This window comes from Hemitrygon akajei, chromosome 6, assembly GCF_048418815.1.
Source record: "Hemitrygon akajei chromosome 6, sHemAka1.3, whole genome shotgun sequence".
Lineage (NCBI taxonomy): Eukaryota > Metazoa > Chordata > Chondrichthyes > Myliobatiformes > Dasyatidae > Hemitrygon > Hemitrygon akajei.
In genome coordinates, this window is record NC_133129.1 from 144,249,387 (window position 1) to 144,275,705 (window position 26,319).

Consider the following 26,319-nt stretch of genomic DNA (forward strand, 5'->3'; position numbering starts at 1 on the left):
ACAGTACACTCCTCCCCCTTTAATAGTGTATCAACTGCTTTTTTTTACTGTGGCATTATGCTAAACAAATATGTCTACCCTTAACATACAAATGCCTACCATTTGTTTACTTAGCAACTTAATAATATCAAATTATAACAAAGTAACGTAATGATATTGAATTATAACAAGCATTTTTTTTACCTTTGGTCTAAGATCCATTTATAACTCAAGTCTCTGGGGGAGGGGTCTTCTCTAGATTGTCTGGCACTGAAGCAAATAGATCTTTACTCTATTGTCTGAAATTAATTAAATAATCCACAAATTGGCAGGTTCCAGCCATAAAGAGTAGTCACCTCCATATTGAGAAGACAATGAAAGCAAAGTGAAATCTGTGTAAAGGTGAATGCTATTCTTAAAAATATGTACAATCATCAAAACAGAAATGGCATTGGAAAGTGTTCTTCAGTCTGTCAACAAACTTGCTTGTTTTAATACAGATTTCCATATAAAAGTCATGAAAAGTTGACCTCTGAGCATAGGAAGTTAAGAAGATGTGTGCCTCCAACTTGTTAAGAATTCTAGGCAGCAGATCGCCTCTGTATACTGAAGACGCCTCTGTACAGCTGTCCTAGATATATACACATCTTTGTGCTATCACTTGTCTTCCTTACCCATATCTCATTTGTTCCAACTGAGCTAATTACACAGCCAATCTTCGTGTTCTCCTTAGATTCCAAATAGATAGCCTGACCTTTATGATACCACCTCTTATCGTATTATAACTTTCCATCTTCTATTCATGCTTCATCTTTTTGTGCTGGAGATTCAGCAGGAGTGCTGGGAAGATGCTCAGGAGCAGACGGAGATGCTGGTCTTTTCGGTAATTTAAGCTTACTGAGAGTTCACAGATCTTCCATTATCTGTTCATCTGTTAACAAGTAATTTAACTGCGCAGGTGCAGGTTTTCATCTTTTGTCTGTAATTGGAACAGGGTCATTAGGTCTCCTCCTTAGTTTCCTAGTTGTTATTGACTTTACTTCCATAGAATCTCCTGTGAATTCCATTGTTACCCTCTCATTCTCAATCATCTTTTTCTTTTCTTCTAACTCAATCTTTTTATCATCAAATTCCTTCGCTGCTGCTTTCTTCTCTTTAATATAATTCCTTTTCACTTGTTCTGTCTCCAGTTGCAGAAAAAGCTCTGCATTTCGTATTCTTTCCTTGCATTGTTGATCTAGTTTCTTCATCCTTTCCTGATACTCCTGCCAAGTGGCTTCCTGTAACTGCTGTAGCTGTCTTTTGAGAGATGCCAATTTCTCCTGGTACATCTGCTCTTTTATTTCTAGGTGTTCTTCATCTTCCTGCTTATTGGCAATATCTGTCTCCCTTGCATCCTCTGTATCTTCATCCAATCCACGGCCACGGATACTGCATTTGTCCTCATTGTCGACACTGTCTAGCTCGTCATCGTCGTTGTAATAGTCAACAGTGGGTGAGAGGAGAGCTGCGGACATCTTCCCCACCGAGCTGCCCTTCTTTGTTGACATAATTAGTGCCTTGATGGTGTGCCAATCCAACTGGATTTTCCTGAGCCATTCACGTCTCAGCAATGGTGGTCATCCATTTTTCAGTACATAGAAGATCAGCTGCTGTGTTTTGTCTCTGTAGGTCATTGTCACTTTAATTTACCTTTGGGACGTACTCTGTCCTGTCCTAAGTCTTTAGCAGTAGTTTAGTTCGTTTCAGAGGTATGTGAGAAAACAGTCATTTGTAGTCATGTACAGAGATCACTGTTAAAGCTGAGCCTGTGTCCAACTCCATTTTCAGTCTCATGCCTGCCACTTGTAGAGTGATCCTTATTACTCTTCGATCATCTGTCTCTTTCACGCTGTGAAGTTGCAGACAAGACAATTCACTTTTGTCAGAGTCGTTTTCATCAGAACTGCTTTCTTCCATTTTGTGTACAATATTGTGTTTTCCTTTCTGGGGTTTCTTGTTTCTCTGTATTTTGTCCTTTTTCTGCTGTTTACTAGCTGTGCATACTCTGCCAGTGTGGCCCTGTTTGCCACAGTTTCTGCATTCTTTGTCTTTAAACCAACAGTCATCTGGGTCATGTGACCTGTACCCACAATGCTAACATTTCTTCCCTTCATTTCTGTTCAGTGACATTTTATTAGTGGCATATTCCAGAGATTTTTGGTGTATCTCAGAATCGCCCCATGTTGCTGTTTACATTGATATTGCAATGTTTAGCGCTTTCTTGAATGTAAGGTTGCTTTCACCCAGGTGCTTCTTGCATGTGGTTTCACAGTGCATGTCACACACTAACCTGTCCCTCAAAGCGTCCGATAGACCAGCTCCAAATTGACAATGTTTTGATAATTTGCACAATTCAGCTCAATATTTAGAAATGCTTTCATTTTTGCTCTGATTCTGATTGTGAAATTTAAATCTTTCAGCAATGACCAGTGGTTTGGTGTTTAAATGCTGTTGGAGAGTCTCTACTATTTGCTTGAACGTTTTGTCAGCTGGTGTATCAGGGGTTAACAAGCTCCATAGCAGCCCATATGTTTTTGCTCCCATAACACTGAGTAAGATGCTGGCTTTCTGTTCATCATTAACATCATTAACATCACAATATAACTCTACTCTTTCAATGTAAGTTACCCAGTTTTCAATGCCACTATTAAATGTTGTAATGGTTCCAATCATCACCATCTTTGCTATGTTAATTAAGCCCCATTCTCCCCTTATTTTCCTTTTTGACTTGTGTCCTTTTTGCTAATGCCACGAGTGCACTCCGTCTAGATGTGTGTGTGTCGCTCCTTTTTATCTCCCTTCTGGGGCAGGCAGACCCTCAGCCCCTGGGGGTCAGTGCCGGCTGTGGTCTCACCTGGACATGCTGCAGCTCCGACTGTGTCTTTTGGTCTCCCGACGTTCTGACCCTGGCTGTGCTCCCGCTTCCTTTCAGACTCACGGCCTCGCACTGCCTCCTGCTCCCACTCGTTGACTTGTTCCTTACAGTCTTCTTCCGAGTTTCATTATCAATTAAAACATGGCATTCCGATACGATGTAGGTTCATTAACCTCATCGCCAACTTGTTGTGTATGTGGCCTGGCTACACAACAATACTATTAATAAGAATGCTGGAGACAGGAGCTAAGTTTCATGGTTCTTTACTGGCAGAAACCTAACTCAACACACACGTACAGATCAATACGTGCTGCATGCTCAATATGCACATAATAGCACATTCAACGACGTGTTACTAAAACATAAAGTTGTCCCTATACTGTACACCTATTGTGGCAATTGGAAAATTGAAGTGGGTCCAGGGCCTTACTTTGGCAGGAGCTGTTTCTGGCCATGATCGACCTCTCAAAGCCCTTCATCACAGTAAATGTAGTGCTACTGGGCAATAGTCACTGAGGCAGCTCACCCTGCTTTTCTTGGCCACTGATATTATTGTCACCCTTTTGAAGCAGGTGGGAACCTTCGACTGCAGCAGATGTCCTTAGACAATCCAAACTGTTGGCTGGCATAGGTTTTCAGAGCACTACCTAGTAGGCCATTGCCTTGTGAGGGTTTACCCTCTTGAAAAATGTCTGACGTCAGCCTCTGAGACAGAGATCACAGGGTCAGCAGCTGCAAGGATTCACATAGGCGTAGTTTTATACTTCCTTTTTAAGTGTGCATAAACGGCTTTGAGTTTGTCTGGGAGTGAAGCATCACAGCCATTCATGATGTTACGTTTTGCTTTGTAGGAAGTAATGGCCTGCAATCTCTGCCAGAGCTGATGTGCATCTGATTCCATCATTAACTTCAGTTGGAAAGGATTTTCCCCCTTAAAATGGTCTTCCATAGGTCGTACCTGGACTTTTTGTGTATGTGGGTGTGGGATGGCATGGTAAGCATTCCTTATGGTGCTGTAACTGTGGTCAAGTGTGTTAACTCCTTTGGTTCCGCAGGTGATATGTTGGTGGTAGTTGTTGGCCTGACTGAAATCTCTCACAATGATAGAGAAGGCATCAGGGTGTGCTGTTTTGTGCCAATTGATTATGTTGCTCAGATACTCCAGAGCCTGCCTGACCTTGGCCTGAGGTGGAATGTACACCACTACAGGATGATGACAGAAAACTCCCTCAGGAGATACTCCCTCACTAGATCTGTGCACAATGACGTGTTAATGATTAAGCATACGCCACCTCTTCTGCCTTTAACAGACAGAGCTGTCCTGCCTTGTGGAGAGCTGCAGAAATATGTCCAAAATGGTGGGGATAGTCATGTTTCCATGAAGCAAAGTACACAGCCATCCATGATATCCTTCTGGTATAGCAATCATGTCCTGAGGCCTTTAGTTTTATTTTGGCAGTATATTTACTAGCAGGATAGTCAGAATTGGAAGGATAAGGCCTTTGCATTTTAATTGTGTATACCTATAGACTGGACCCCACTTCCACTTTCTTAAAGGGGAACTGCTCTCATTACCCAAGATTTTTTTAAACATCTTTAAATGATGCTGCTTACTGGACTACCCATGGCTGTGACTGTGGATTTCAGCTGTAGTAGACCTAAACACTATCCTCATAAAATGCAATGAATACATTAGTGAATTCTATCAAAAGCTGCAGATCTGAAATGTCTTTTTTAAGCCCAGAGCAATGGATTCATTGTGTTGCTAACTGATTAATCAGTGCTTACCAGGGTCTTGATATTGCTGCCTGAAAGGGGGCAGAGGCAGACATCACAATGTTTTTAAAAAGTACTTGGAAATGTACTTGAGTGGCAAAATATACAAAGCTATGGACAACTAGCTGGGAAGTGGGATTAGCAAGTGGATGCTCTTCTTAGGGTGGTATAAGCAAAATATGTCAAACGACTTCATTCTGAGCTGTAGATTTCCAAAATTCTGTTCTCTAAAGTTAACACACTGGGTGACTTAATGCAAAATACATGTATGTAGAATATCCCCACTATCTGTGATAAAATTGCAGATAATTGTACATAACTGGAGGATGTACCTTATGAGAACTGGTTGAGTGTATTTGGCCTTTTCTCGTTGGAGTGACGGAGGATGAGAGGTGACCTGATAGAGGTGTATAAGATGATGAGGAGCATTGATCGTGTGGATAGTCAGAGGTTTTTTTCCCCCAGGCCCGAAATGGCTAACACGAGGGGCATAATTTTAAGGTGCTTGGAGATAGGTACCGAGGGGATGTTAGGGGTAAGGTTTTCACACAGAGAGTGGTGAGTGAGTGGAAATGCACTGCCGGCAGCAGTGGTGGAAGTGGATACAATAGGGACTTTTCAGAGCCTCTTAGACAGGTACACGGAGCTTGGAAAAATAGAGGGCTATGCGCTAGGGAAATTCTAGATAGAACAAAATTCTTCTCACTTTAAGAATAGGTTAAAAGATGAAACAAAGGCAAACAAAACAGAAGATACTCAGCAGATTGAGGAGTATCAGATGTGTCTGCAGTTCCTTGACTTTACATTAGGCTTTGTCGGAGCAGTGTAGGAGGCCTCAGAGAGGTCGGCATGGAAGTTGGATGGAGAATTAAAGTAGCAGGGTTATTCTTGTTGGCTATTACACAACATGGACACCTAATCTGCATTTGTTTTCTTCCAGTGTACAGGGGACAACATCATGACACTCAACCCTGTACACCAAAATGGTGGAAATACAAGTCTGGAAAGTGGCAAAGGAAGAGATAAAAGAGAAGGCGTTGCAGCCTTCTTGGAGTTGAACTTAGTTTTAAATTTTGTTCTTGTAATTTTTGAAATTTTCCATCTATGGAGTTTGTGGATATCCTTTCAGTCAGTCAGTGACAGCTAACGTGGAGCATAGGAGTCAAAACTGATTGCCCACTCACCAGATGTGTAAGGCTTATATTCGTGAGGATGTAAGAGTTACTGATTAACTTATGGGACCAGAGAGCCTTGAATAACTTTCTTCATCTTAAACTAGGGACCAGAGGAGACGCGAGATCCAGTCAGTTGGTATGTCCAGAGTTCCAGTTTGGAGTTTGGGCTCCCATCATTGGCTAGTCTGGGGATCATGACCAAATACTGGAGCTCGAATGTCGATTGGTAGTCTAGAAGTCACAACTCAAAGTTCGAAGTACATTTATTATTAAACTGTGTATTCTGTATACAACCTTGAGATTCATCTTATTGCAGTAACCACAATAGAAACACTTAGAACACACCCACACACACACAAAACAAAGATAGTCAAATACCCAATGTGTGAAAAAACAATATATGGTGCAAATGATGAAAAAGCAAACTAATAACATGCAGAACTTTAACCGCAGAGTCCCCAAGATCGATTCCGCAGCCCCACAGTCAAGGGAGAGGAGCTTAGGAGATGATGACGCTAAACAGTGACTCCTTTGCTTGCATCTTCAGAAACAGCTCTATTTCTATCTTTAATATCTCTGTTTTTCCCTTTCAGGGTTCTTTTTCAGACCCTGACCTGGAGTGACACACTGACTTTGGATCTTTGTGAGAATCAGACCCGCTCTTGGGGTCTCCCGACTGACCGCTAGGCGACACACCAAGGATGCAGCCTAGAAGACTAGCATGCCTTCGGGGTTCTGCGATTTTGTGGATCTGGAGGCAGGAGGACTCGTGGTCGATGCCTCCTCAGGAATTCAGTGTGTCGTGGGAGATGAAAGATTGAAAGCAGCAAGCTGGCTGCTGGTTTTGTGCCCAGAGACCTGAGTTCTTTGGGCACAGTCTTGGAAAAAGCAACGCAACAGACTTTTAACATCGTAAATCAGCAAGTTGTTTGTTATGACCCCCCTTTTGCTGTGAAATGTGGACACCTCTTTTTCCCTTATTAGGGAGAGAGAGAGAGCCTGTGGTATGTCAAATTATAGGGTGAACGGATGGTCTTTGGGGTACTGCAAATCTGTGTCTTTATTGATGCTTTACTGCACGCTTGCGTGCTCGGTGGAGGGCACCGATGCTTTTTCTGCTGGGGGAGGGGATTGTTACCTTGCTGCTGCTTATGAGTGGGTGGGGAGCTGGGGAGGGGGCTTTGGGGTTCTAACATTTAACTGTCATTCATCCTTTGGGACACTCCTCTGTTTTCATGGATGGTTGTGAAGAAAACGAATTCCAGGATGTATATTATATACGTTACTCCGACATTAAATGTACCTTTGCAACCTTTGAAATCACAGCCAGTTCAGCACTGTGGCAAGTGAAGCCAGTATAGGAGCCCAATGACTGCAGGCCATAGCTATGGAGCCAGTTCGGCGCTGTGGTGAGTGCAGATGGTTGTAGGCCACAGCTGCAGAATCAGTTCAGTGTTGAAGGGCCTTGATCAAATCGCGCAAATAGTAAAATTAGGTAAACAAAAAGACATGGAACGTGAACTGCAGAGTTCCCGAAAATGAGTCCACAGGCTGTGAAGTCCTTTCAGTGGTAAGGTGATGAAGCCAGACCAGGAGCCCGATGGCAATAACCTGGCAGCATGGGGCCCCAGACTCCTGCACATCCTGCCTGAGCGTAGGAGCTTGAAGAGAGGGAGACCAGTCAAACGCGAGCAGATAGCGACGACCACCTGTTGGTTTTCCACTCTCATTCTCAATGATTTAAATCTTCCTCAATGCTTTAATCAGCACAGAGTAACGGAGCCAACCACGTTTCATGTTCTGCCAGGGAAACTCAATGGCCCAGCATCGGTAACAGGAGGGTGGAGGCCTGTCCTGGAGTTGGAGAAGTGTCTGTGTCGGTGGGTGGGAGGGAAGGAGGAATAGGTTTTGCTCATTCTGTTCTGATTTGTGCTGTGCCAAGCACTGTGGACTTGCTGGTATGTGTGGTGGTGCTCGCATGCTGCATTCCCCAGATGAATTTAACTCTGTATTTCCATGTACAAGAGATAAATACCAGAATCTGAATCTGAGTCAGAGAGGAGTTGTAAAACCTCAGATTTTTCACAGCTTATCAATAAACTGGGAATCTGCCTGTTTTCGTGTGTCACACTCCATTACTCATTGGATTAAGTTTTAGCTGGCAGTGTTGTCCAAAGATTACAGAGGATGCTAATTCTTGACTTAGATGTGCATTCAATACGTAGTCCATTTCTATTTGTTTGTCCTTCATAAAGAGTACAATATGTGTAATAATTACAAATTCTCATGAAACTGTAATCTCAGAAGGAACACACTTTGTAGGTGTAAAATTCAATGCAGTTCTATTAAAGTGACATGTAAAATGAGAATAAGCACACAAAAGTAAATTATCTATTTTTCAGAGCATCATAAGTACCCCTTTGTGCCATTGAAGATGAAGAGTAGTCTTAAGTGAGCACCAGAGTTAGAATCCTGGTTTGCTACATTTTGTGATGGGAGATAATGGAGCACTTCTATGCTTGGTCACTATTCAATTTAACAAGCCTTGTGTAAGATGCTGTATGGTCAGAACAGCCACAACATCACAACAGCCAACCTGATGAATTAGTTTTGAAAAGGTTTGGGGTCACTGATGGGAAAAAAAGACTTTTTGTACTGCATTCCTTTGTTATGAAAGATAAAAAGCAAGTTGCTTAGCAACTTTTTCCATAAATGAAAGGCATCTTATTCAGAGCTTACATTGCTTTCTGTTTTATATACTTCTTAAAATCCAAATGACTGCCTTCAGTGTTGTTTCCATGCATTTAAGGAAGCTATTAAACTATATTAAACATGGCAGTGTCAAATGACAGAACCTCATTATGTAACCTTGCTCTTTTATCTTGGATACAGACACTCAGCACCTGCATGTAGTGATTTTGGCCCTTGTCACAGGTGTTAATAGATGCTTTGCGTTTGCAGGCATAGATTTTTCCAGCTCCCTGGCATCATCACTGGGAAGTCACTGGTGTTACACCATGATGAAGCTAGGCAGGAGGATTGCACAAACGCTTTGGCAAGTTGCCAGGGAAGGGGACTGGAAGGAAATTCATGGACCCACACATTGGTGCAATGAGGCTCTGCTACCTTTTTTAAATTTGCTTTTTTTTTTGCAATACAGATCTTTCAAAGTACATTTAAAATGAGAAAAATAAGACAGAACATTGAACAGTAGAGCCATTCAGCTCATCATGTTGTGCCAGTCCTTTAATCTACTCCAAGATCAATTTAACCCTTCCTTCCCACATAGCCCTCCTTTTCTCATTCATCCTTTGGCTTAGCTAAGAGTGTCTTAAATATTCCTAATGTACCTGCCTCTATATTGCCACCTTAGGCAGCATGTTCCATGCACCTACCATTCCCAGTGTAAAAAAAACTTAATTAAAATTATGCCCGCTCACCCTGGGAAAAAGTATCTGGTTGTCTACTCTATCTAGGCCTATTATCATCTTGTGCACCTCTGTCAAGTATCCTTCCATCCTCCTTCACTCCAAAGAAAAAAGCCTCAACCTATTCTCATAAGAAATGTTCTCTAATCATGACAGCATCCTCGTAAATCTCCTCTGCACCCTCTCTAAAGCTTCTACATCCTTCTTATAATGAGGTGGACGAGACTAAACATAATCTTCCAAGTGCAATCTAAACAGAATTTTATAGAGCTGCAACATTACCTCATGGCTCTTGAACTAAGTTTCTCAACTTTGAAGGCCAACACACTGTGCACCTTCTTAGCAACCTTAGCAACTTGTGCTGTAGGCTTTGAGAGATGTGGACCCCACATTCCTATGTTCTTCCACACTGTTAAGAACCCTGCCATTAAACCTATATTCTGTCTTCCAGTTCAACCTTCCAAAGTGTGTCACTACTAAAGCTTGAATTCCACATGCCAGTTGTCAGCACAACTTTGCATGTTGTCACTATCCCATTTTATCATATGACAAACTGCACTATAAAAATCACAAAGAGCAGGGATCCCAGAACTGAACACCACTGACTACCAATCTCCAGACAGAATCCACCCTCTGCCTTCTGTGGGCAAGACAATTGTGATAACACACAGCCATGTTTCCCTGGCTTTCTGAATGAACTTAACCATGGGAGACTTTATCAAATGGCTTATTAAAATCAATATAGACCATATCCACTGCTTTGCCTTCATTAATTTGCTTTGTCACTTCTTTAACAAATTCAATTAGGCTCTTGAGGCATGACCTGCCTCTCACAAAGCCATACTGACTATCCCTAATCAGATGATGGATCTCCAGATGCTCATAAATACTGTCTCTAAGAATCCTCTGCAATAGTGTGTTCACCAGTGACATAACACTCATATATAATGGGTATACATATGGGTATATAATCCCCAGGGTTTTCCGATTATCTTTCTTAAACAAAGGATTAACATTTACCACCCACCAATTGGCTAGTACCACACCTGTGGCCAGTGAAGATACACAGATCATTACCAAAGGTGCAACAATCTCTTCCAGAAACGTTGACTGCTCCTTTCAATGGATGCTGCCCGACCTGCTGAGTTCATCTAGCTTTTTTGTACGTCTTGATTTGACCACAGCATCTGCAGTGTACTTTGTGTCTATTAATCTCTTCCCTTGCTTTCCATTATAACCTGGGGTATATTTTGTCCATTGACAGGGACATAACTATTCTAATGATTTGCAAAATTCCAGCACATCCTCTTCTTAACGTTGACACATAGATTAAGACACACAAAGTCTTTCTGCTTCTATGCAATCTCACTCTGATCCAGTTAAAGAATTAGTCTCTGCAGTTTAAAAGTGAACAAACAGTAATGTGTGCCTGGAAGCTGCCTGCTGTTCTTATTGAGTGAGGATCTAGCACATGTGAATGGGTCACTGTTTCACTGACCATACTGTTATGCCGTTGGCCCCCTCCTTTGTGAAAATCGCAAGAACTCTAGTTAAGGGGGGGGGGGGGGGTCAACTGACCCAAGAGAGAGACGTGCGAAAGACCACGTTCTTCCAAGAAGCAGAATAAAAGTGACTTTGACTATTGTCTCATGGAGACCACCTGAAAAGCCCTCGGGCAAAGTGGGCTGGTTGAGAGAGAGATCGCATTACCTGCAACTTGATTGATACCTGCGATCCCGTGAAGAAGTATAAAGGCGGGTCTGAGGGGAGGACCCTCAGATGCACCCAGCAGATGCACCCAGCAGACACGAGATCGATTCCCGTGGGAGCGGGATGCCATTTTGAAGGAAGCCACGTACGCTAGATTCCGACTTTGAATCTGTGGCTAAAACCGACGAAAGACTGCTTTTAAAATAACAACGGGGAAGTCTGCTCCCCTGATTCCAAGGATTTGCTCTGCCAAGACGACGGGCAAGTGTGCATCTTTTCTAAATTATAAAGGAAAAAGCCTGCAAACTTCTGAGTGACTCTTAAGACTTCCGTTGGACTCAGTATTACCCCCCCTAGACAACTGTAGAGCTTATTTCTGATTGATTATGGTTACACCGGTGTTTTAGATTGAGTTTTGACGATTTGAATGTTTTGTATTAACCATACGTTTGTGCCCTTGTTGAATAAAACGTTTGAAAATAGTAGCATCCGACTCAGCTGATCCATCTACCTTTGCTGGTAAGTTACCTGGTTACGGGGTTTTCGTAACAATACATACTGCTCTGAGCAGACAACAGGAGTGTAACCCTCAAGGTGCTCACATTTGCACAAAAGCAATGCTGCTGGTAGGTAGCTAACTGTTTTCCACGAACAATGAGGGGTCTCCAACAAGCAAGTTACTCTGTTGCATGAGCATGGAGATACTACATGTGAAGGGGATTATAGTGTGTCAAATAACACTCTTCTGACATTTCCTGGCCTCCAATTGACACAACTTTTCATCATGAGCAGGTTGCTGTTCAGACTGCACCATGAGTAACTCCAAGAGGTGGTGTGAAGACAGTAGGGGGTAGACACTGATGACACAGTGTCCTAGTCGGGGTCAGCTGCAGGACTGGCGGTTGAAACAGCAGCAATACCATCTCGGTGCAAGCAGGTCATTACACAGTTGTTTACCTGTCTCCTGAAATGTCTGGTGTGCAGGTTCAGGACGTTGATAGCATTGCACTAGGGAACATAGTCACTTCCCACCATTACCTCTCAAGCAGTACACACACTTCTACCCCATTGTCGGCAACTTCAGATTGTTTCTTCAGTTAGCTCTGGGAGTAGCCTGACGTCAGTTCATCAAGGCATCAAGAACATGCATTATGTGCAGACAAAGAGAAAGGGAGTCCATAAACTCAACTGTAGCTTCAATGAGATTCTGCAATGATGTGATAGGACTTCAAAACCCACCCACAAAGTTGTAATTTGGGAAAGACAATTCGGGTATTGTTTATTTAGTATTTCAATAATACTTGTGTAATATTGTATATATTGGTTAAACATTCTTGTTTGTTTAAATAATTACAGATTATATGTAAAATACATTAATTGCCAACATCATCACGCTACCGCATGATACGTGCGTGCCTCACTTAAAGTAAAACTTGAAACTAAACCGCATTTCAGACTCTCATGTCTTCCTTCTAATTAGTTTAATGTTTTAAAGTTATAAAACATAACAGGTATTGTTTGATTTTGTTTTATTACAAATCATTGTCAAAATGCTAGCACAGTTTAAATGCAATTTAATGACAAATAGCATCCTTTATTATGCAGGTATAAGTCACACTGGTACAGTAATCATGGTGACCTGTACATAAGGTACAGAAGTGTAAGCAGATATAATGTGAGATGAAATATTCATAGTATAATCTCTGTTCTCATTGATCTCTCCCTGCACATGATGTTCAAGGCTGTGGAGAGGGAAGTGGACTACTACACCCATGGAATAGTAAGGAACTGAAAATCAAAAACAAAACAGCAGATTCTTGAAACTCAGCAGAACAGGCAGCATTACTGGGAAGAGAAACAGTCAATGTTTGGGTTTGTGGCCCCTCACCAGAACTGGAGAAGAGGGAGATGCAACAAAAAGAGGCAAAATATGGTAGGAGGCTGTTCATGGAAACAGCAGTAACAACAGAGCATCTTCTTCCTGGCTTTAGTGTAGAAAATAGTTAATGATGGAGCACGAGAATTGTGTGAATGAACCACGGATATCTGGAATGATGGATACAGAGAATGATTACTCATGTACCCTTATGAAAGATGCTCAGAATATCTAAATTTTCTTTAGATAGGACAGTTAAACAGAGAAGATCAGGAACTGACAGCAAATCTATCCATTGGTCCTACTGTGAAAATATTAAACAGTGCTTAGGATTGGAGAAACCCTACCACAGGTCGGCTGGTGACGCAGTGAGATTAGCGCTTGGCTCGAGAACGGAGGTTCCCGAGTTCGATCCAGTGACAGACCACTCCTGAGCACGCTCTCCATCCCTGCCGGGTTGATGTTGAGCTCGCAACTTGACCTAGTAAAAAAAACACTGCCACCCTCCAGTTTAAATTCCCACATGGAATATTGTGGAGGATCAAATACCCAAACCCAAACCCACATGGCAAGGTCCTAAAGAAATAGTTATGAAGACACACACTTTCTTTCATTGGGATTAGATACTGGTAAACAGAGGCGTCCTTTTATTTCCAATCCCACTGAAATTTCTGCATATTATCTTCTACTTACAGTATATACCGTTGTGGAAATTTGGTTTTATTTAAAACTTTTCATTGATGAATCAAAAACCTCAATGTTAAATCATCTTAGTTTCTGCAAGTTATTTTAATGTGGCATGTTCCAAATGTGAGTTTCGCTCCAGAAATAAAAGGTACAATCCAAATGCTTCTTTTCCACTATTACATTAGAAGCTGCATGCATACAGAGTGCTGGCCATTCTTGTTGTTTGCATATGCTGTACGTCCAGGAGTAAATTGCCTGGAAAAGTTCAAAACAAGACATTTTGGCCCTGGAAAACATATGCAGTAAATCTTAAGCTTGGTAAATTAAATGATCACTGAAAAACACTTTTAACCTATTATAATATCTCAAGATCACTTGTACTCATCTCTGAAGAAACTGTGCAAATCTATTTTGGAAAAACATCAAATAAAGAGAAATTGATACTTAATTCCAGCTGTCCAGGAAAGGGTGTTTTCATAGAAAATGAGATTGTGAAGCAGCTCGTGTCAAGGGGAGGGGGTGAGGAATTGAATAAATACTAATTTATCTAGTTGAAATTAGTTTGGCTATTGCCATTGAGTTTTAAGCCGCTCTGAGACCACTCCCTCATTTTTTCTCTTCCCTTAGTTGTTGGCCCACGATATTTGTCTTTTTTGTTTTTGCAAAGGGTCAAAGGAGGAAATGGATCTAAGCATGCATTTATCATCAGGAAATGATTATTAAGATCGTATTTTAGCAGAAAATTGGTGATATTGGATTGGCCATCTGTTAAATGTCTCTGCTGAATTTCATTCCCACTGAAGTTAATCTCCTCCCAAGATTTCAGATTGCTTGCTGTTTCATAACCTCACTATGAGTAAATTTGAATCAGTGTTCAGATTACTAGCTGTACTGTCTGATAATAAAATACTCTAGTCAAATTCAGTTCACACACAGAACTCCATCTAAACCACCTGCTGCGAGTTACTTCGTGATAGACTTAAAATAGGCTGGGCACTGTATTTAGGTCTCCATACACAAACTTACACAGATTATATTGTCTGAGTATAATATATGACCATTTGACATATTTTACCATTTCACTCAAGAGTTAAAATTTACAGTATTTCTAGCCATTTTAACTGATCCAAAGACATTCAAACAAAAATATCTGTGATATTAACCTTGTCTATACAGCTGAATTTGACTGAATTACAAAGCAATTTCAGTTACTTAACCAAGAACTTGTGGTTCTGTACATTATTATGAACAGAAGGAAAACTCTTTATTGATAATGGGTTGTAAGAGCTGCAGCAGCATCCATGATTTTGCTGTGATTTCACACTTTTGTTGACAGACAAAGGTGACGCTCTACAACACTCTTGGGGGGAATGAGTGCCCAGCTGTGGAGATCGAAACACAATGGACTCATTGTGTGCTCTGACAGAATTGAGAAGGGCCTCTCAGAGACTAGACTGCATCAAGACAGGATTTCTATATTTACAGCTGTTTCTCTCAGATTAATAGATTTGCACTTGGCAATTAAAGAAGGGGCTTATGTCTCCGCATTCCCAGAGCTTGTGTTAGAAGCCTTACCTTGTGCAACAGGATGAGAAAAATAAAACAATGAATTGGTATTGTTTGATGAGAATTTTGTATTGTGCATGCTATGACTGAGGCTTGAATAATGATAGCATTCTCAAAAAGTGTGCCCTCAAACTATCGAAAAGAATCAGACCAATTATCAGGTGGACAAAGCTAAATGTCTCCTCTCAAGATTACCAAATCAATTCATGACTCAATGTCACAAGAAAGATGTGAATAGAGGCAGCTGAATAGCCCACCCTATTTCATCAATCTGCAAGCCACATACAGCTCAGATATCCAGCTGTTTCTCAAATAATCATGATATTCTACTCGATCATCATCCTGAGAAACCATTTCAATTTACTGTGTGAAAAGTTTCAGGAAAAAAATCATAACTTTGTTTTTCACTACCAGCACCAGGGAATCCCATTCATTGCTGCCATTTCTGAAGTTTTAAACCACGTCATTTGTTCCTTGCCAAAGAATTTGGCTAATTTTAATCACAATACTCAATGTAAATACTATTACATAAATCAGGGGTTTCCAACCATTTTTCTGCCATGGACCAATACAGTTAAGCAAGGGATCCATAGATCCCAGCTTGCTTCTTGATCATAATATAACAGAGTTGTCCACTGTGGGCTTGATGGAGTGATTCACAGGGTGTGGACATCATACAAACTAATATCCTCTCAAGCAAAAGGAGAGTTGAGCCAACGTTAAGGATGTCAGTTTAAACAAAAAGTGAAAATGTTGGAAACACTCATCAGGTCAGACAGTGTCAGAGAGGAAAGAAGCAAAAAAAAACTTTATTTCACTCTCCCCTGTTACGCTGCCTGACCTTTTGAGTTCTTCCAGCAATTTCTCTTTCAGATTCCTGATATTTGCAATTATTTGCTCAAATAGATAATTAGCGTTTGTTCCTAGAACATTTGTTAACACATTCCCAATGTAACACAGCACTGAATGAAAGATTCGAGAGTCACATAACTTATAAACATGAAAAATTCTGCAGCTGCTGGAAATCCAAATCAACACACTCAAAGTGCTGGAGGAACTCAGCAGGTAAGGCAGCATCTATGGAAATGAATAAACAGATGATGATTTGGGCTGAGACCCTTCATTAGGACTGGAAGGGATGGGGGAAGACACCAGAATAAAAAGGAGGATAGCTAGAAGTTGATAGGTGAAGCCTGGTGGGTAGGGGAGGTAGAGGGCTGGAGAGGAAGGAATATGATAGGAGAGGACGGTAGACCAAAGGAGAAAGGGAAGGAGAAGGACACCCAGGGGAGCTGTTGGGCAGGTGAGAAGTAAGAGGGTAGAGGGGGGAATAGAAGAAAAGGGGATGGGGAGGGAATTTTTTTACCAGAGGGAGAAATCAATATTCACGCCATCAGGTTGGAGCCTACCCAAATGGAACATAAGGTGTTGCTCCTCCACCCTGAGGATGTCCTCACTGGGGCACAAGTGGATCAACATTTGGAATGGGAATGGAAATTATAACTAAAATGTTTGGCCACCGGGAACTTCCATTTTTGGTGGATGGAGCAAAGATGCTCTATGAAGTAGTCTCCCAATTTACGACGGGTCTCGCCAATGTAGAGGAGGCTGCTTTGGGAGCACAGGACACAATGGAGGGCCCAGCCCATTTGCAGTTGAAATGTTGTCTCACCTGGAAGGACTGTTTGTACCCTGAATGGACTTGAGGGTGGAGGTTAGCACTTTGGCCGCTTGCAGGGATAAGTGCTGGGAGAGAGATTAGTGGGAAGGGATGAATGCACAAAGGAATCATGAAGGGAGAAATCCCTGTGGAAAGTGGAGAGATGGGGGAGAGGTAAAGATATGTTTGGTGGTAGGATCCCTTTGGAAATGGTGGGTGTTGAATAAAGTGTTGGATGTGGGGTCTCATGGGGTGGTAGGCAAGGACAAGAGGAACTCTATCACCGTTAAGGTGGCAGGAAGATGTGGTGAGCGTGGATGTTCGGGAAGTGCTGAAGATGTGGGTGAGGGCAGCATCAATGGTGGAAGAATGGAAACCCCATTCTTTTAGGAGGACATCCCTGATGTCCTTGAAAGGAAGCCGCATCCTGGAAATTGGAAGCAAAATTGATGAATTGACAAGGTATGTATGGGTGCATGAAGTTCTACCAATGCAGCCATTAATGTAGCAAGGAAGGGCTGAGGAGCATTATTGAGGAAGGCTTGGAACTTGGACTGTTCTACACAGCTATTGAAAAGGTAGGCATAGCTGGGGCCATGTGGGTGCCCATGGCTACACTTAAGAGTCTGGAGAAGGGAAATTTTTTGAGGATGAGGACCAGTTCTACCAGATGGGAGTGGGTAATGGTGGAAGGGAACAGATTACTTATTTTATTGAGAAAGAAGCGGAGAGCTTTAAGGCTTTCTTGGTGGGGTTAGAACTGTATAGGGGCATGGTGAAAATGAGGTGGTCAGAACCAGGGACAAGAGGAAGTTACTGAGGAGACCAAGAAGATGAGAAGTGTTTCAGTTGTAGGTGGGAAGGGACTAAACCAAGGGAGATGGAATGGAGTTGAGGTATGAGGGCATGAGTTTGGTGGGACAGGAGGGAGAAGTGAGGGGCAGTGCATTCAGAGGGGATAAGATTTGAGGAGGAGAGAGGAGTGCTGAAGTTGAGCCGGTTGATGACTAGTCAGTAATTCAAGATGACAAGATTTAGAGAAGGCAGGGAACTAGAGTGGGCTGTCCAAGAAGAGGAGAAGTGTTGGAGATGGGAGAAGGGATTATCAGTGTGGAATGGGGAATTCTTACCAAAGAAATGAGTTTAGAGACGGAGGCGACAAGAGAAGAGATTGGTGTCGTGGCAGGTGGCAGGTGCCAAGGAAGTGGGGTAAAATCACCTAAATTCATCAGCTATTTATTAGTGTATAAGTGACCTGAAAGCCATTGTGCTGACCAGGAACAAATAGATATAAAATAAATAGGTCACATAGCTTACTATGAAATACAATCAATACATGGCTGCCACTTTCTCCTTTGTTTTGCTACCTAGTCTCAATTTCACTTAATTTCCTAGAATCAGAAAATCTACCAGGCACCGATTTGAATTTACTCAATGACTGGTATAGAATATTCCGAAGGTCTACAACACTCGGCATTAAAATTTTTGTTCTTATCTCAGTCCGAAAAGATAGATTTCTTATCCAATGATGACCCAATGTTTAGAGTTCAGCATCCTGAGGAAACTGCCTTTCATTAGGCAGCTTGCCAATTTCATTCAGCTTTCTGAATCCTCATTTGTCTAAGTTCCAGAGAGTGCAGATCAGACTTTATCAATCTAGTGAACTCAAAAAAAAAATCTGGACTGGGTTTGACTGTTCGAGGAAAAGATGAACAGGAGGCATGACAATAAATATAGGCTAAGTGTGGATGGTCAAGAGTAAGACAGCATTAGGTAGATCAACTGAAATAGTAACTGGATGTACTGACCTAATAATGACAGGAAAACAAACAAAAGTTGTATGTTTCTTATGAGGAACTGTATTGGTCAGTTGAAAGTTTTTTCAACATCTTTTAATTGTTCAGGCTTACAAAAAAATTGTTTGGGTTTTAAATTACACTTAGTGGTCACTTTATTAGGTACATTCATGCAAATATCTAATCAGCAAATCATGTGGCAGCAACTCAATGCATAAAAGCATGCAGACATGGTCAAGAGGTTCAGTTGTTGTTCAGATCAAATATCAGAATGGGGAAGAAACATGATCTAAATGTTTTTGACCATGGAATGATTCTTGGTGCCAGAAGGATGGTTAAAGTATCTCAGAAACTGCTGATCTCCTGGGATATTCACATACAACATTCGCTAGGGTTATAGAGAATAGTGCGAAAACCAAAGGAGCACAGCCAGTGTGTGGCACTTCTATGGGGAAAAATGCATTGTTAATGAGAGAGGTTGGAGAGAATGGCCAGACTGGTTCAAGCTGACAGTAAGGCGAAGGTAACTCAAGTAACCACACATTACAATATCGGTCTGCAGAGAGCATCTCTGAATGCACAACACGTTGAACCTTAAAGTGCATGGGCTACCACAACATAAGACCACGAACATACACCCAGTAGCCATTTTATTAGGAACAGAAGGTACCTAATAAAGTGGCCACTGAGTGTATGTTTCATAACATCCACAAACCATAAATCAAAAAAAATGTAATGGATGCTAAGGAAACAGAAGTAAACTATATCATCACTAACATTCCCTGGATTGGTGAATGAATTCTACAATGATTCACAAATGGATTCTGGAAAGACTTGGTAATTTGATCCCACAAATACAGATTCATCCACAGAACTTGTAGATGTGGAACAGCTGGCTATGATTTTATCCCTTTTACTTTTCCTTTGTCTCTGTTTTCAAGGGCAAAGCATTTATTTCCATGCATGATGGAAAACTTGACGCCAATTCATTCAATCTGTGGCCTTGTCTTCCTAGTTTGCAGTATCGATATTTTTCTTGGGATATTCCTTTGATTGCCTTGGCATCAGTGGGTGTGGGCTAGGAATATGAAACTAGCTTGCAGAGTTAAGAGCTGATACTAAATCAGCATCAGAAGTAGGTTTATTATCACTGACATACGTCATGAAATTTGTTGATTTGTGGCAGCGGTACAGTGCACAACATAAAAGTGACCATAAATCACAATAAAAATAAATAAATACTGCAAAAAGGAATAGCAAGTCTTACTTTGTAGTCTGTTCAGAAACTTATAGCAGAGGGGAAGAAGCTGTTCCTAAGACATTCAGTGTGGGTCTTCAGGTTTCTGATGGTAATAATGAGAAGTTAGGGCACGTCCTGGATGGTGAGGGTCCTTAATGATTGATACTGTCTTCCTGAGGCACCACCTTTTGAAGTTGTCTTTGAGGGTCAAAAAGGCTGTACCTGTGATTGAGTTGGCTGAGTCAACGAACTCTGTAACCTCTTTCAATCTTGTGCATTGGAGCCTCTCTGCCAGGTGGAGATGCAACCAGACAGAATGCTGGAAAATGTAGAAATTTGCTAGAGTCTTTTCTGATATATCAGATCACCTCAGGCTCTTAATGAAAATAACCTCTGGTGTTCCTTCAATATGTTGGGTGCAGGTAGATCTTCTGGGATGCTGCTCACCCTTTCAACCAATTACCCTCCAGTGGGAACTGTTATGTGTTCTTCTGACTTCCAATTCATGAAGTCCACAATCAATTCCTTGGTCTTTCTGACGTTGAGTACTGTACAGTGTTATTGTTGCAACACCACTCAATCAGCTGATCTATCTCACTTCTGTATGCCATCCCATTGCCATCTGAGATCGTGCCAACAACAGTTATATCATCCCTAATTTATAGATATGCTGTGAAAGCTCGTCTGAAACTTCTTAGGATTAATAGAATAAGCAAGGAGCTAACATATTCTCACCTGAGAATATTCTGGGGAATATTACTAAGTTTTACATAATGCCATTTTAGTCTGCTTAAACAAAGAGATGGTGTGACCTGATTTCCCAGGTCTTGTTCACTACTTTAGATCTTTTTCTTCCATCTCGAAGCCGATTTTGATTTTTGAATTCCATTTGAAAAAAAAAGTCTGACAACTCCAGTATAATACTGATGCTCATTTTACCTTATAGGAATAAAATCATTGCAAAAAAAGAAAAGTGCTGAGTTTGACCTGAAAGAACACAAGAGTTCTTTGTAAATGTGACAAGAGAGAAGCAAAATTGAAAATTAATATGGAAGGGCATATTATTTTTGACACCTGATAATGCAACATGCCTGTGGTTTAGTGGTTGCTAACTGGAAACACACGAATACTCCCATTTCTACCGATGACCCTCTCAATGTTTAAAGGAAACCAGTGAATGAAAAATACCTCCATCACAACATACTGCAGGGAACTGTACAAATGGATTTAGTAATTCTGAGATTTATTATAATAACGTGACATAAGCTGATTAAGACTTCAGCTTATATTTTTTAACCACTTGGGAACTTGCTACAAATCTAAACCCATGAAAAGATATTTATTAAAAGTCACAACTACATGCAAGAAAAACAAGTTCTTGAAGTGTAAAGCTACACCAAAGCCAACACCTCATTTATCAGCTTTGGGTGAAACGAGAACTGCGTTCGCTTTTAAATAAATGTCAGGCAGTATAGTGAAAAGCACCAATTGTGAAACTTACAGAGAAGTATGAGAAGACACATGATGCTGGATACCCTTTCAGGGTACGTCCAGCCTCCTGGTGATCATTTGGTCAACCAACATCTTAAAATACACTCAGATCAATGAGGTCTGCAAGATGGCATGCAGAATTGTCTACACACAATAATGACTATCATTGGCAGGCAATGCATCCAGCTTCCTCCACTATTAGCATATAGGAAACTTTGCGGACTTTGCAAGAAAAAACAAATTTTGAGCAGCCTGTGGGAACTTGATTATATTTGTTATGACTGATGCTTCATTGGAACTGAATTATCCTGCAGATCATGACACTGCAAAATCCAGTTTCCTTTCATTCATTTTCATATGGAAATCAGTGTCTATTTATTTCAATATGCAAACATAAAAATAGCAATAAGCCCCTGCTACTCACCAATGAAAATTTGTTCACTTCTACATAGAGTTTCTGTACTTCCCGTTCAGTCACCTTTGGTTCACTGCCAGTGTTCTCTTTATATACCTCCAGGTAGGACTGCAGCCATTCCACTTGCATTTCCTGAGGTGGGTACATGCTGAAGTCCAATTCACTGACTCCTGTAGGGGGAGAAAAAAATGAGGTTTTGCCCAAGTGCATGATGATTATAGAACACTGAAACACAGCAGCTATTGTGAAAATGAATATTTCGATCTGGAAGATACTGAAATTTGTAGAATTATTGTAAATTGAAAACTGAGATAAGTAAACTACTATAGCTTTTGCCTGCAGAAACCAGTTATAATTTATTCCAAAAACCAACATCCCGTTACAGTATCCGTTTTGTCTCTTTGTATTCCAGAAGAGTGTAAGACCATAAGACGTAAGAGCAGAATTAGTACATTCCGATCATCAAACCTGCTTTTCCATTCAATAATGACTGATTCATCATATTCTCAATCCAATTTTCCTGCAATCTCTCCATAATCTTTGATGCCCTTACTAATCAAGAACCTTTCAATCTCTGCTTTATATGCACACAATGATTTGGCCTCCACAGCCATATGTGGCAAAGAATTCTACAGATTTGTCAACCTCTGGTTTAAGAAATTCCTCCTCACCTCTGTTATAGAGGGACTTTCTTCTATTTTGAGATTTCAGATCCTATACACCTCCACTATTGGAAACACTTTCTTCACATCCATTCCATTGTGTATAGGCCCTGGGCCTTCAAACACTCCTGGATCATTCTTGTAACCTTGCCCTGGACCTTCTCCAATGCCAGTACATCCTTTCTTGCTCACACTACTCCAAATGCGGTGTGTCCAATACCTTATAATGTTTCAGCATTACATCCCTGCCTTTATATTTTGGTCCTCTTGAAATGAATGCTAACATCACATTTGCCTTCATTACTATTGACTCAGCTGCAAATTTACCTTCAGGGAATCCTGCACTAGGACTCCCCAGTCCCTTTGTACTTCCAATTTCTGAATTCACTCCCCATTTAGAAAATAGTTTACATCTTAATTTCTTCTACTGAAGTGCATGTCCATACACTTCCCTAACTGCATTCCATCTGCCATTTCTTTGCCCATTTTCCTATTATTTTTCAATATTAATTGCTTTATAACTTTACTGGTGCCCTTTCATGGTCCAGATATTGTGGTTGTAATGCAGCAAACTTGCATTCACTTCTCTGATACTGAGATCGCTGGGATTATTGTACTAGTTCAATGTAGAGTTCCCAAAAGTACTGTTAATGCCTCAACCTGATTCCATAGACTTTGCTGTATTCAACATCTTCCAGCACGACTGAGGGAAAACAAGCCAACCTCTGAAAGTCAAGCAATAACAAACTAGTCTCACTGTAAAATATCTGAAAGTCTTCCATTTCCATGCATGATTTCTAAGTCAGTTAGTTATGTTGCATACCCAAAATTGTGACAAATACAAATATTCTTGATAATAAAAACCAACTTGATGGAAATGGATTATTTTCTTCACCTTTGTATTTAAAACTAATATGTATTTTTATGATTTGTTTTTGTTTTCCAAGAACGGCATTTATGATGCTGCAACTTTAATGCTGCAACTTCTCAATTTTAAGTATATATTCCAATCTTCATTTACGTTTGTAAAATTGTCATAAAGTGAATGGAAATGTAGGTTTGTTCCTTCCTGATTTGCCGTCTGTAAGAATTATTTTATAAGCCTGGCTGCTCAGCCAGCTTGATGACATCATGACTGCTGTCCACCAGGGATCCTCTTTAAACTGATACCTGACACCAATTGACATTGGAAAGAGGAAATCCATACCGTGGAAGTTACTTGGTCTCAGTGGCACTTTGAGGTCAGTGATGAATGCCAATAATTCTCCAGTGGCTGTAAAACCTAAATCAATAGCTCGTACTGTAGACCAACCAGTATGACATCTAAGGCACACACACATCTGTAATTGTCAAATATTCTTTTCTGTCATAGCAACATTTCAAAACAAAACATAACAAAATGAAACTGAACAGTGAATGAATTAATCAAAAGTACCAATGGGAGACGACTAAAAGAAATTAACCAATGAACAGTGAGCAGACCACATCTATAATACAGAAGTCTGTAAATAAGAGAATTAAAATAAAAATGCCACAATGACATGATTACATTTACCCAGTGACATTGTGTTTTACATCAAAGCATCATCCAGTTTTAAAACCCTGTTGAATATGTTCTTGTAGCAAGAAGTTAACAGTAGCTACCAACCCTGCAAATCCATCTTGTTTGCCGATTTTTGCAACATACAAAGTGAATGTTCTTGAGAATGTGCATTTTATTATGCATCAGAAAGGTTATGAATTGTACTGGTGTGATATATCTTCTTTTCCTGTGAAGATTTCTAAGTTCAGTTGCTTTTTCCAAAAACAATTGGGAATGAATTCTCAGACACTTGTTTAAGTAGATATTTGACATTTGAAATATTCACACTGGCACCATTTCAAATACTTAACTTTTAAAAGATCAGATTTTCATACGTATGATTAAAAGTTCATCTTGTCTCTTTTTGCTACTGCTTCGAAAATAAAGCAAAATTTGATTCAAATGTGATTTTTTTTTTTTATTTTCCTCAGTGGAAAAGCCGAAGGAGTTCCAGCAACATTCTCCAAGTAATTTAAACCAAGTTGGAAGACAAAGTTGAATTAATCGGTTTGTCCTCAATGAATAAAACAAATCCCACTCATCTTTTTGGTATCCAAATTCATTTGAAAATCCTTAACTTTTTGAACTGTAGGAGTTTTATTAATGGAAAAATATGGAAAGATGCTAAAAAAATGGTAATTAGACTTTTATAGGTTTACAGAAATGTCTGTTTTTTATAGAATTTATTCTTTGTAGTTTATCATTGAATAACATGTCAAAAATAGTGTTGAATGGATGCTAACTCTAAATTGGGATTATGAGGTGTAGCAAAGGAAATTAAGAATCAGGAAAATTAACAGAGGTGACAGAGAGGTGATGATGCAAAGAGATAAAGGGATCTCTAATCCCCTTCGCCAATGCTCTCTAACCTTCATGGCAATATTATACACTACAATCAAATACTCCCCCAATTAAAGCCAGAATTTACCCTACCAATGTTCCTAAATCTTCTAGAGTCCACAATAATTTCAGCTTCGGGTTACCTTTACTGATTAGAGGATCCACATCATCTCTTAATGCTCATGCTCCTCAACCACCTTTCAAGGGATTTCAAATGCCAAGAACCATGTCAGCATTCTTCCAGATTCCTGCATTTCTCTTCCCATTGCTCCCTTTCCCCATATGACAGAACTCTTGCTAGTGTGGCCAAATTCCAAGCATTTGTTACAAAAAATCCTGAAACATTTTTTATGCAATGATCTTATATCCTAGTGTAGGGTAACATAATTGGGAGAAAGTACATAATTCACTACCAGCAACATTGAGTTGGGGTTTTGCTTTAAGAGGGTGATCTGACTTGTTGACGTTGTTACATAAAGATTTTAATGTGCATTTGTTTTTAAGTGTTGGAATTGAATAAAATGTGTTATGGGTTTCATTAAGCATAAAATGCCTCACTTTGTTTTATTTGCAAATACCTACATTGGTAACCTCGTGCTCTAGGATTATTCCAGAGTCGGCTATGCAGTCGATTTGAAACTGCCGGAGATTTGGGAGCAAAATACTGTTGTTTGGTTTGTATAATCTGTAGCCCAGTTTACTCTAGGAGAAATCACTGACACCACCACCAAATTCTACTACGTGGAGGTGTCATGTGGCAATTCCATGGCTGCGAGAGTGGGGCGTCTGCTTGAACAGCTGTCTGAACACAATAAATACTGATCGCTGAAAACATTCTTCTTACAGACTTTTGGACTATCAGAGTCTGAGTGCACCAAACAGTTGCTCTCCTTACCTGGTGTCGGCAATGCTAACCCTTTTGAGGTAATGGACTACATGCTGTCTCTCCTGGGAAATCACCATCCTTCTTTTATTCTTAAAGAATTCTTCATGCAGCTAATTCCTGATCAAGTCCATATAGCCCTCGCTAATGCACCTGTGAAGGACTATAAGGAACCTGCTAAAATGTCTGATAGTCCACATTCAGCTAGGCAACAGTGCATGGTTCCTCCTTCCTTCTCTACCTCAATAAGACTAGTCATCAAAGATAACAACATAACGATGCCTGCGGTTGTGAAACTGACAATGCCGGGTACGTGTTTCTACCATGGTTGCTTTGGTACGAATGCTAGGAAATGCTGAGCGCCTTGCAGCTTCGACAATACCAGTGTAACGGGACATCAGAGGTCTATAAACACTGTGGGTTCCAGCTGGCAGGGTTGTCTACTGTTCATTACGGGCATCCTTTTAGGGTGACACTTACTGTGTGACACGGGTGCTCAAGCGATCGTGCTGGGAAGTCAAAGTCTAACGAAATCTTACTGGAAGCTACCAATGGCAGCAGGATCCAGACTTACGGGACATGATGGGTGATGCTGTGAGTCAGCAGGCAATGTTACACATGGAACAACATGCTGAA

General features: G+C 40.7%; 1 protein-coding gene and 1 pseudogene across 3 annotated transcripts in view; both read right to left on the bottom strand.

Moving 5' to 3' along the window:
- LOC140729555 (ethanolamine kinase 1-like) overlaps nt 1–26,319 on the bottom strand; it is a 422,765-nt gene that overhangs the window by 132,096 nt on the left and 264,350 nt on the right. For 2 of the 3 annotated variants that reach the window (XM_073049448.1, XM_073049449.1), the window contains exon 6: nt 21,726–21,886. In XM_073049448.1, coding sequence (XP_072905549.1) covers nt 21,726–21,886 — 161 coding nt within the window. Of the gene's footprint in view, nt 1–13,753; nt 13,835–21,725; nt 21,887–26,319 lie in introns of those variants that run through there. The other variant, XM_073049450.1, reaches the window with a different exon arrangement.
- Nucleotides 561–1,496, bottom strand: LOC140728765 (sin3 histone deacetylase corepressor complex component SDS3 pseudogene; annotated as a pseudogene).